The sequence below is a fragment of the Phaseolus vulgaris genome, chromosome 9 (assembly GCF_000499845.2).
Source record: "Phaseolus vulgaris cultivar G19833 chromosome 9, P. vulgaris v2.0, whole genome shotgun sequence".
Lineage (NCBI taxonomy): Eukaryota > Viridiplantae > Streptophyta > Magnoliopsida > Fabales > Fabaceae > Phaseolus > Phaseolus vulgaris.
In genome coordinates this window covers 14,841,697-14,854,450 of record NC_023751.2, presented here as the reverse complement: position 1 = coordinate 14,854,450, position 12,754 = coordinate 14,841,697, and the positions used below count along the sequence as shown (strand labels likewise).

Sequence of the window (12,754 nt, the reverse complement as noted above, 5' to 3'; positions counted from 1 at the left end):
CTCGACTTACTACAAGACAATAATGAAATAGAAACTAATTTTAGAGATAAAAAATAATTAATTGTTATAATGACTCAATTAGACACCATTTTAGAGACTAAAAAAATTGGTTTCTAAATTGGTATCTAATTCACAATCAAAGTTTTTGCTACTAAATTTAGAATCTAAATAATTAGTAGTTAAAACATTGGTAGGTAATTAGATATCAATTTAGAAACCATTTAATAATAATAGAAACTACTTAAAAACCATTTTTTAGTTTCTAAAATGATCTCTAATTTAGTTACTATTATAACAATTAATTATTTTTTGTCTCTAAAATTGATTTCTATTTCATGATTTTCTTGTAGTGACCGCAAAGCAAATCACTAAACTAAAATGATCTAGTTGGAAGACATCCTTCCTTATTATAACATTAAGGTTAAGTTAGATGCACTCTTTAATAATTTATTTTTAATTTTTAGTTATATGGAAACTTTTGGTTGTACTTGCTTGCTTTCTAAGCAAGCTTTGAGATTTGATGATGAGGTAAACTTCTCATTTTGTTGCTTCCTTTTGTTCCTCTAAGCTGGTAACATGAAACACTTTTTTTTAATAATGTTCTTAATGTGCCTGATTTGATTAAATAACACCGTAAATACAATTAATGTTATTTTTTATAGAATCAAATTGGCTAAGAACTTATACTGTTGAAAATTCTTTTTGCATAGGACTGCATTATTGAAGGGAAAATGGTAACTTGGGGGTGGTGGACAAGCCACCTTACCTTGTCAAAATGGGCTCCTAGTCCGTTTGAAGTAGGCAAACGCTTCTTACAAGCCAAGGAGAGAACTGAATCTGGTTTTTGGTTTTGTTCTCCAAACACATCTCTCTTTCTTCAAACAGAACATTCCCTAGATTCTCTTACCAAGTCTCTCTCCATTTATATACATCATTGTCAACTTAAAATGTGACCTTTGTTATTATTTCCATCACATTTAACAAACGTTCTGAGACCATTCCTGAAAAGCCTGCTACAAAATTAACATTTGTGAAAATTCAAATTTTATTTCACTCAATTTGATTACCCTCTATGGTTATGGTGCAGATCATAGCATAGAAGGTAACAAGTATAGAGTGTAAAACAAAAATGCCTGAGCTGCTACACGGGATTCTGAAGGTAACCATATTTGAAGTTGATAGACTGCATACTGGATGTCATTTGGATTTCTGTCAGAAGGTATTCTTCATTGAAACTCTTTCTTTTTCTTGTCCAATGATCTCATTGAAATTTGAATCTATAACTTCATAATATACAAGCTTTATGTCAATGCCTTCTGCATTAGTTTTCAAAGAAATTTGCATGCTTATGCTCTTTGACTCAGTGTTCTTTTTTTCTTTTTTATTTGTTTTCAAAAACATGGGAACAAAGGGCACAACACACAAGGGTAAGAGATTTCTAGCCCAGGTCAAGGGTTGTTTGCTGTGCCGGCGTGAGGTATGTTAACCAATAAACAACTTCAAATACTTGAGAATGTGGAAATGCAATATTTGTGTGTTTGTTACAAGTTTTAAAATATTGTTTTGAAAATAACATTGTGGGGAGTTGCAGAATTATTCTGATGAATTTGAAAATGTAAAACTGAAACTAATTTTGAGAAGTGAGGGTACTAAGAGTAGAATGTTGTGTTTTTTGAATCCTATCATGTGAAAACTTGACGAAGATTGTTGGAACAAGATTGTATGCAACAGTTGATTTAGACAAGGCAAGGGTTGGACGAACGAGGATGATAGGAAACCAACCCTCTCACCCAAAGTGGAACGAGAGCTTTGAAATCTACTGTGCCCATCGTATCTCAAACGTGATATTCACTGTCAAAGATGGTAACCCAATTGGAGCGACTCTAATTGGAAGAGCCTATGTCCCTGTGGAGCAAGTTCGCAAGGGCCCCATAATTAAGAGGTGGGTTGAGATATTAGACGAAGAAGATCATCGTCCCGTGCCGGGTCACTCCAAAATCCGTGTCACCATGCAATTCAACAGTGTCACACAGGACACAACATGCTCATGGTCTCAGGGAATTCGCATGCCATTTTATGGAGTTCCTCGTACATTTTTCAATCAGAGAGAAGGTTGTCATGTTACTTTGTACCAAGATGCTCATGCCCCACGTGGCGTTGGCGTTGTCCCATATATTCCAATATCCCAAGGAAAAGACTACGTGCCCGCAAGATGTTGGGAGGACATTTACACTGCCATTATGGAGGCTAAGCATTTTGTTTACATAGCTGGTTGGTCTGTTTACACTGAAATAGCATTGGTTAGGGACAAAGACGAATCAAATATCACCCTCGGGGAGTTACTTAAGAAGAAGGCTGATGAAGGTGTCAAGGTTCTTTTGCTTATTTGGAATGACAGAACTTCTGTAGCAGAATTCAAGAAAGAGGGCTTGATGGCAACTCATGATCAGGAAACTGCTGCTTACTTTAGAAACACGAAGGTGCATTGTGTTTTGTGTCCACGGAACCCGGATGATGGGAGAAGCATGATTCAAGGCTTTCAAGTATCAACTATGTTCACTCATCACCAAAAGAGTGTGGTTGTTGATGCCCGTTCTGTAGGGTCATCACTGAAGCGAAGTGTCGTAAGTTTCATAGGTGGCCTTGATCTTTGTGACGGGAGGTATGATACTAGGGAGCATCCTCTATTTCCAACTTTGAATTCAGTGCATGTAAATGATTTCCATCAACCAAACTTCCCAAGTGCTTCTATTGATAAAGGTGGTCCTAGAGAGCCATGGCATGACATTCATTGCAAGCTAGGAGGTCCCATTGCTTGGGATGTTTTGTACAATTTTGAGCAAAGGTGGGAGAAGCAAGTAGGGAAGGAACTGCTATTCTCGCTTGATGATCTTGGTCACATTCTAGTCCACCCATCTGATGCACAAAAATCAGAAGTGGGAGAAGAAGACACATGGAATGTTCAGTTGTTTAGATCCATTGATGGTGGTGCTGCTGCTTTTGGCTTTCCCCAAGCCCCGGAGTTAGTTGCTGAATTAGGCCTTGTTAGTGGGAAAGACAATATCATTGAGAGAAGTATTCAGGATGCCTACATTAATGCTATTAGGCGTGCAAAAAACTTCATCTACATTGAGAACCAATACTTCCTAGGGAGTTCATATGCTTGGCACGCAACTAATGACATTGTGGTTGAGAACATTGGTGCTTTGCATCTTATACCAAAGGAGTTGACATTGAAGATTGTAAGCAAGATAGAAGCAAAAGAGAGGTTTTCTGTGTACATAGTGATCCCAATGTGGCCTGAAGGTGTACCTGAAAGTGATTCGGTTCAAGCAATATTAGATTGGCAGAGAAGAACCATTGAGATGATGTATTCCGACATTGCTGATGCCTTAGCAAAATTGGGCATTCAAGCACACCCTCGAGATTATTTAACATTTTTTTGCCTTGGCAAGAGGGAGCATAAGGGACCCAGAGAGTATACTCCTCCACAGGAACCAGAGCCTGAGAGTAACTACAGAAGAGCACACGATTCTAGGAGGTTCATGATCTATGTTCATTCCAAAATGATGATAGGTATGAGATCAAACACCATTATGCTAAAGTTAGTTACTCGTTTAAGATCTTCCACTGCTATATTTTGAGCAACATTTCAATCTTCATGTTTGACTTTAGGTACACACACCCAAGTTATACTTTTCCCATTTCTCTATTTTTATCATATCTATACATCTATGTTCTCCATCTTGTGTATAGACAAATGGTGCGCATGAACTCATTTTTATTGATCATGTATGTTTTTTTTGTCTCTCGAAGCTTTTATTTTTAACCCAATGAAATACTGTCATAAGCTTACCAATTCACATAAGACTTCGTTATTACTTACATTGTTTCCATGGTTGGTGAAGAACTAACAAATTATTAACACTGTGTCTTTTGGTTCCCTCAGTTGATGATGAATACATAATCGTTGGCTCTGCTAACATAAATCAAAGATCAATGGAGGGTTCAAGAGACAGTGAGATTGCAATGGGTGCATTCCAACCACGTCATCTAGCATGGAATGGGCGAGCCAGAGGGGAGATATATAGATTTCGACGTGCACTGTGGTATGAGCACCTTGGGGACCATGGTTTTGAGACAAAAACCTTGGACAATCCAGAACATTTGGAGTGCATAGGTCTTGTGAATAGGCTTGCAGAGGAGAATTGGGAGATGTACTCAAAGGAAACATTTGATGAATTTAGACCATTTCACCACCTCATGCGCTACCCTATACATGTAGCCCACGATGGAACCATAACAAATCTTCCTGGCTTTCAACATTTTCCTGACACCCAGGCTCGGATTTTGGGTTCCTGTTCAAATTTCCTTCCTGCAATTCTCACAACCTAGCAACTATTCTCTGCATAACACTAACTAACGCCTCAAAGTTTAGTCTACATTTTCACCTTCTTATTACCATTATATCATTGCATTTTTAATAAATAATAAAGGGTTAAATATGTTTTTTTATCTGGATTATAGTACGAAATTGATTGTTCAAACTTTAGATCATTCAGATTTGTGTAGTATAAAAATGATTGAAATGTACCCTTCTATATGTGAAATCATATGAAAATGATTAGAATGAGTCATTCTTTATGTGAAATCAACAAGTAGATGAATGATTTAAAGTTTGAAATAAGGATGAAAATCAATCTTCTATTATATAGTATAGGTTTAAAGTAAGAAAAACATATTTAATGTTTTAATAAAAAATATAAAAATTTATAATTTCAATTCTTTTCTTCTTCCACAAAATTCAAATTATAAAAAAAATAATTAACAAAATATAAAATTATATATATATATATATTAATATCAGCCTATTTTTGTTGAGTTTTCTCGCATGTAATATTACATACTCTTATTTAACAAAAAGACATACACAAAACAAAACAAAAAATGTTTTAAAATATAACATATATGCAAATATTAAAAAATATACTTAAAATTTCATAATGTATATATTCAAATCACATTCATATATTTTCAGTGGTAGATATTCCATAAACTCTTAGTATATATTATAATAAGTGTCTAACTTTCAATTCAATTGAATAACTCTCATATTATAAATCACAAATCAATATCACGTACACACTTAATAATAAGCATGTGTATTAACTTAGACTCAAATATATGTATTTATCATAGTGCATTCAGTAAGTTGCACAACAACAAAAATTACATGATAGGAACACAGTTTACTCAAGTGAGAGGATAGATCTTTGTAACCTATCAAACACGGTTCTTTTTCACTTTGTAAACTAAGTCATAGACGTCTCCTTCGATAATAACAATAGTCATAATATTTCATACAAAATCTCAAATTTCAATACACAACCTAAACATGTTAACATAATATTCTCTCCTTAAAAATAATTATATATAGTCAATATTTTATTTATATTTATATTTAAAATTCACATTCAATCAATTAAAACAAAATAAAAATTATCTTGAACACTAAGAATAAAGCTGAATTTATGCTCTATTTTCAGTGAAGAAAAATAGGATGTTCTATTTTCATTTGAACAAATATAAAATTAAAAGTAAAATTGATTTTTTACTTCATCTTGAACAAGAATAAAATCGAAAACAAATGTTAATTTTATTGTATTTCTACTTAAGAAAAATCCTAGAAAAATAAATTTCATTCAACAACATCAAATCTTTTCAAAAACTTTACCCAAAATCTATATAACAATTTTAGACTATTATACAAACTTAAGATGACTAACATCACTATTATTTGTTTAAATATAATTTTCATCCTAATTGAATTGCTAATAAATCCATTCACAATAAATATAAAAAAATTATCTATTAAATTCAATTCAATCAATAACTCAAATCAATCAACTACAGTTATTTTAGCATCAAACAATTCACAATTTAACTCAATACTTTTTAATAAATTTTACAATATCAAAATCATAATTATGACTATAAAAATTTCATATTCAACAATTCCAAAATGTATAACTTCAACAAGTTTTCATCAAAAACATCTCTGCATAGAATATTTATTATCGTGACCAAGTCAAATAGTCTAGATCTTTTATCCTGTCAAAACATAAATAACTTCTTTATCTATTTAACTTTTTAAATCAAATTAAACTTCCTTGGAAAATTAAACTTTATGATCAGCAATTTAAACTTTCTATGATGTTTCCTAGGTAACATATCTATGTCCCATAAACAATATAAGCACAAAAATCTATGCATGCAATCAACTCAATAAAAATTAGTTCAACAAAAGATGACAAACACAGACTTACTAAAAAACGTGATCTAAGAAAAGAAAAAGAGATTCTTTAATATTTTAGGAAAATATCAAAGAAAAAGTATTGTAAAGAAATTATGGTTTTTACAAAATGAAGGTTGAATATTTTATTTATTTATATTAATCCTTTATTTTATTTAAATAAGTTTCCCTCTTGAACATGGACACATTGATCGCATCCCACAAGAAACGTTTCGCCTGTGTAACTCAACAGGTAGAGGTTGAGGTTTCTGACTGAACTTGTTGTTGATTCTATTCCAATATTTATCTCTTTTCTGCTAATTTATTATTATTTGAAACCAAAGTACCAACAACAGCCTTTTATCCCTTTCATTATTATTTGTTACAGTACTATTTTGCTTTATTAAATTCAGAGAAGAGAGGAGATTCTTTCTTCCTTTTCATTTTTTTTTTCAAAATAAACAGAAAAGAAAAAATTGTGCATGCAGGTTATTGAATTATCTTCGTCCTGGATTCGGAATTTGAGGTGACAGATCTTCTCGGAATTACGTAGATGCATATCTGTGGATATGTTCCACCTTGGCTCTGTCAGATGTTCGCTTGCATGGGGTAAATTATTTGTTCCTTTCTCTCTTTGTTTGGTCCCAGATTTTTTTTTAAGAAAAATGTATTTTTCATATCAATACACTTGTACAGTTCTGCCCAATTTGACAAAACCATAAGGAGATCCCTCTAATAGATATGTAGTTTGCGGATTCCTGAGTGAGTTTTGTGTGTTTGGTTTTGGAACAATTTTGTGGAAGTAAATGAACTCAGAAATTGGGATCTAACTTTTCGAATTATTGGAAACTGAAAGTTTGATATTTCAAACTGTTTTACCACTGCTGGGTAATTTATTTAAGGTTTTTCTCTTTAGTTTTTAGTAATTATTTAATTGTCTGGGAATCTTTGCTTGTACTAGCTTGCTTTCTGAGCAAGTGTGAGATCTGATGATCAGGGAAACTTGAACAAGTTTATAGCTTGTTGCTCTTTCTCGTGACCCTCTGAATCTGGTACAGTGAAACAAGAATTTCGCTGCCCTATTGGGTTTCGTGGTATTCTAGGTTCTGTTTGTTGACTCAATTGAGAAGATGCTCTGTGAACAAAGCTGTTGTGCATTTTTTCTGTTTTGCCATGCTTGCTTTGGTTCTGATGTCTGCCATTGAAAAGATAAGGCTCCAATTACCAGGGGCCTTTCAGTGTAAGGAGAAATTCTTTCATTATTTAAATTAAATTCAGGAAATTTCTTGTTGCTCAAACTGCAGACGTCTTCTTACCTTTTTGTAAGATGTATCTTTTGTGTTAAATATCATGTATTGCGGTGGATGAAAAATAGAAATAAAAAAGACAAAGAAGTTGTTTATGAGCATCTCTGAAGGTTTTAAATGTGAACCTGATGCTGTATTCCTGGTACTGCCCTTATTGATTTTTTCTTGCTGTCCTTGTAATTTTTTTGTTCACTCCAATTCATAGCTGATGACTTTATCATTTCCATATGCTGCTTCTCTGTTCTTCCATTCCATGTTTTTTAACTGTAGGTGTTGACTTGACTGTAGTATGTAAACAAAAAAACTGAAACCCAACATCTGTTTCCTTATAATGTAAAGGAGAAACACACACTAGTTATAGGAGTAAGTTCATATTCAGTATGCTAATTGACCTGAGAAAGCCTCCACCAAAAATATTATGCCAAAATAATCTGAGTGAATATACACCCTCAAAGTAGGTTGTTGCATTCTCTCGCTTTTACATTTCCTCAAAGTATTGATTGGGTTCAATGAGAACTGAAATATAGTAAATGGACTGACGGTCATATGCTAAGTTGAGTTATTCTACTTAATTTTTAACTGGTACCTTCATTTCTTTGTCACAACATCGTCTTCTTTTCATCAAAGCTAGTAGACTGATTATATAGTTAATAGTTTGTGTTAATCAAGCTTGTGGTTAAACCTGCTTTGTAACAGAGCAGAGGTTGTCTGGGATGCTTCCCAAATCCTCCTATAATTAAAGGCCAAGCAATGAACAAAGACATATCAGAAGATTTTTGGAGCAGCAGTGCTTTAGAAATAGATCAGTGGGCATTTCAGTCCCAGAAAAGCATCTCATCAATTGTCATGCCTTCTGATCCTCAAAGTAGCTCTGGCATTCAGATTGATTCTCCTGAATTTGTTAATGATGGCAAGTATTTTGTTATATAGTCAGCTTATCTATTATCTTTGTTGACTTATTAGTTATTCAGATTGATTCTCCTGAATTTGTCAATGATGGCAAGTATTTTGTTATAGTAGCTTATCTATTATCTTTGCTGGCTTATTAGTTAGTCTCATTATTAAAGGATACTTTTGATCTTGTATCATCTTGGTAACCATTTTCTCTGATGCGGAGACAATCTTGCTCAAACTGTTGATAGAGTCATGTCAGACTTATTTGCTAACTGTCACATATCTTGGTATTTTCATGGAATTTTCAAATTCAAAAACCTGACCCTGGAGGGACAGTTACAGTTCCAATGCCTTGAAATAACTTGAATTCCACACTTTTAATACTGGTTCTGCAATGCAACTTTCACTTTAAGCTTTTGTTTATCTTTTCATTCTCTTGTCTCCCCCTCAGGCAAGTTGGTCACACAGACACTGATTGTCTACTCCTTTATTTTTGTACCTTTTCTTGTAATCTGTGGTTTTCTTTCTAGTTAATGTAATCTCTTTAATTACATGTAATGGCCATTTACGGAACTTGAAGTTAAAATCTAGTTTTCAGGATTTCCTTGATCCACATCTCTAATTTTATTTTCATTTTACAGGATTTCTTTCATTCTTGCATTTTTGTACACTTTCTTACATATCTCCAGCTGATTATTATTACAATATATGCAGGTCTTCTTATCTTTAACCAGGTGAGGCGACATTGGGTTGGAAAACGAAAGCCCAGGAATAAGAAAGAAGTTGGAGAACATATAGTAAGGTAAATAAATATACTAGCTGATCTGTAGTATTGCATGATTTTTAACTTTGATCCGTTGTTTTTTTATCTCTCCTTGTTATTTCATTGATTAGTGGGAATGTTATTGTTTTGACCAAAAAAATCTTCGGCTGTAACTGTAAGTAAAAAAAATGCACGGATAAGGTGGAAGATCATTTTCTATACAAGGAAATTGATGGAGAGGAATTGGTCAATAACTATAGGATTCAATTCAGTGATCAAAGTCACTTCTCAAAATGTTTGTTAAGTTCTAATTCTAGAGTTTTCACTTTATAGTTGGAATGCCTCCTATGAGAGTCTAATGGGAACCGACAAGCCTTTTCCTCGGCCCATTCCTCTTGGAGTAAGTTCTTGCATGCATTGGATTGTCTCCTCTCATGTCCATGTACATGACAGGTCATGTACAAGTTTAGTGTCTATTTCTCTCTTCAATAATTTTAATCGAGCCCTACTCATTTATAATGTCTACCAAGAAAGAAATAGATACAAACACATGACTTTGTCCTATAAAATTGAAACATGTACAGATTTATTCTCATTCATGCATTCTCACTTGGTTATTTTCTGTTGATATTCATGTACAAGAAATCAGGAAATGCCCCTGACTGATTATAATATCATAACCTGACAGGAAATGGTTGACTTTCTTGTTGATATTTGGGAGTTGGAAGGATTATATGACTAAGCAGACAAAACAGGGTTTTTTTTTCCTTACATTTTGCAGAAGGGAGCGGAGGTATAGAATCTGTTCATCATAAACCTTTTCCAAAAGCCAAATCGGTTAACTCTTAACTAATTGGGTTTATTTTTTTCTTCTGGGGTCGTCATTTCTGCGTGATTAAGGAGGTGATTCATAGACATTTCTTACTATGTCTTTAGCTATTTGTGAATAAATATAGTTAAATTTGTTAGTCCTCTAATTTGTTTTAGTTAAGGTCTCCATAATTGTGTCTAAATGGTTCCTGTTATCACTTAATGACGTGGTGTATCTTGCCTCAATAAAAGGCTACCATTTCTTTAAAAAAATAGGAGACTTTTTACTTTGTATAGCACAAATTGACCCGATCTGGAAAATAGAGTTGTCAGGAATAAGGATAGTGTCAAATTGACCTCAAGCAGAAGCAGAGTCTTTGAACTAGTTGTTAAAATGGCATAATCACAGTTCCAGCAAGTCAGAGACAATACAAAGAGGTGATGAATTTCCAAAGAAAAGGACCTATCGCCATAATAATTGAGTTTTTTACTTATGCTTTACCTTTTTTGTGTTCTATGCAACGTTAATGTTTCATGCATGTCTTTTTAGTTGTGGCATTCATGTTGTCGGAACCACTTTAGAGTCTTACTGATATGCACATATATTAGTGCAATAATTTAGTGGGGTTTGAGGTAAGTGCCTACGCCAACATCATGCATATTGTATAGAAAAAAAAATAGTGACTATGAAGTTAAAATAAGTAACCAACTCTAAATCTTGAAGACCTCTCATCTCAACTTTGAAAACTTGAGAAGTATTTTTGCAATTTCGCAACATACTAACGGACATATTTTACTCACTTTCAAACTCGTTGAGCATAGCCAACAGATTTTTCAACCAGTATCATCTTTTATTTTCTATGTTAATTGACTTGTAGAAGATCATATTATTGGACCTACTCAATCCGGAAGATTTATGGATTTCCAAATCTGGAATGTGAAAAATCTAATGCAAACTCCTGATTCCATAAAATTACTGGACTGCATTGTCTGAAATACAATACTAAATATAAACTGCGGAAACAATAATCGAGACACTACCGACTACCACCAAAAGAAACACCTTCTTATTGTATTTTGGGGATTTTAAAAAGTAATAGGGTTATTTTTGTCTTTGCATAATATTGTGGGATGCAGGAAGAAAAATGTAGGGGTGCAGAAAGAAACTGACAACTTTAAAATATCATATCTTCTGTCAGTGGGAGAAACAACCAGCCCAAACTAAATTTAGGGGAAAACAAACAAAAGCATTGGTCAACTAACAAAACGATGAAAATAAACTTAGGAAAAAACATCAAATTCCTTAACTTTTTAAAATGTAACTTTTTGTCTCTGTATTTCACAAAAGCACACGCTCTCGAAATCAACACAAATAATGTACGGAAAGAGAACTTTCATCCCCAAATCTAAAGAGTCTATAAATGTTTACAAAATATGATTAAAAGTCGAAGATAAAAGTTAAATATTACCAAATTTATATGAAATAAAACATCACTAATCCTTATATTTATGTATCATCTTAAATATTCACTCCATATTGGCACCGTTATAAAATTCTTAAATCAACCAATAGTACAAAGTTGACATATCTAACTATTTTCCACAAGTTTAAAATACTTAATACAAACACATATTTGCTCAAGCTTTGTGTTCTACCCAAAATCATTTTAATTCCAACTTCAAAATAACAACTACTTTCATTGAAGTTGATACATATCATAATTCCATATACTACAATCTAACAAATTACTTTAGTTTCAAATTTTCATTCTACACTATTTTTTACTTTTGAACATTAAACTATATTGCACGTATATAGGAGTTGTCCAAATATTGAAAAGACAAAAATTTTATAATTGTGATTTAAGGGTTACCAAAAGTCATACTTATAAAATTGTTTATTATTTACATCATATTTTTTTAGTGATACTTTTAGAGTGTGTGGGTTAAAAATAAAATTATTGCCCGAAAGCGATCAGAACATATAAATGTGACTTGAAAATGAAAAAACCAATATTTACAAATATAATTTATAAATCACTATATACCATGTTTCCAGTCACGATTTTTTTATATGAACTTTAAAAAAATAATAAACCACGTTAAAAAAATTACTTAAAATAATAAAAATATGATATTTAATTATGAATATTTAAAATTATATTTAATTAAAAAAATTAATATAAACAACGATTATTAAAATGCTATTACTTTAGCTCACATTTTTTAAATTGTAAATATTTTAAATCACATTTAATTAATCCATTAATAAAATTAAAAAAAAAAGTTATGTTTTCATATTCCAAATATACAACAATATGTTTTGCATTGTTTTTAATTCTCCAACATATTTTCAAATCTAGTTATTATTATTAATATTATTTTTATTATCATTAACAATAATAATAATAATAATATTAATAATATTAATATTGTTATTAATATCTTTATTCTTCTACTTATTATTTTTATTATTATTATGATTATTAATCATAATAGTATTATTAAAAATAGTAATATTCATAAAAATATCAATAATATTATTATTATCATTATCGATAGCAACAATAATATTAATATTAATAATAATAAAAATAATAATAATAAGTAATATGCTTGTTGTTGGCAGGGTTCCTTCTTAATTATTTGTTAAGTTTACTTCATCAATATAAATTTATACAATAATGT

The 12,754-nt window shown here is 31.9% G+C and overlaps 2 protein-coding genes across 7 annotated transcripts; both read left to right on the top strand.

Annotated features, from left to right (window-relative positions):
• The first annotated feature begins 951 nt into the window (after positions 1–951).
• Positions 952–4,515, top strand: LOC137822670 (phospholipase D alpha 1-like). Of its 2 annotated transcripts, none has more exons than XM_068627613.1 (4): positions 952–1,219; positions 1,412–1,477; positions 1,704–3,576; positions 3,950–4,515. In XM_068627613.1, exons 1-4 carry the CDS (start codon positions 1,130–1,132, stop codon positions 4,393–4,395), a joined length of 2,475 nt encoding a protein of 824 aa, XP_068483714.1. In that variant the 5' UTR covers positions 952–1,129; the 3' UTR covers positions 4,396–4,515. The 2 variants fall into 2 exon arrangements, with proteins under 2 accessions (XP_068483714.1, XP_068483715.1); XM_068627614.1 differs by having other exon boundaries at positions 1,147–1,219; positions 1,718–3,576.
• Positions 4,516–6,484: 1,969 nt separating this feature from the next.
• Positions 6,485–10,339, top strand: LOC137821936 (uncharacterized). 5 transcript variants are annotated; one of them, XM_068626747.1, is made up of 6 exons: positions 6,485–6,545; positions 6,781–6,901; positions 8,301–8,509; positions 9,208–9,295; positions 9,590–9,656; positions 9,945–10,339. In XM_068626747.1, the coding sequence occupies exons 2-6, from the start codon at positions 6,846–6,848 to the stop codon at positions 9,996–9,998; spliced, it is 474 nt and encodes a 157-aa protein (XP_068482848.1). In that variant the 5' UTR covers positions 6,485–6,545; positions 6,781–6,845; the 3' UTR covers positions 9,999–10,339. The 5 variants fall into 5 exon arrangements, with proteins under 5 accessions (XP_068482848.1, XP_068482845.1, XP_068482849.1 ...); XM_068626748.1 differs by having other exon boundaries at positions 6,498–6,551; XM_068626744.1 differs by lacking the exon at positions 9,590–9,656.
• The last annotated feature ends 2,415 nt before the right edge of the window (positions 10,340–12,754 follow it).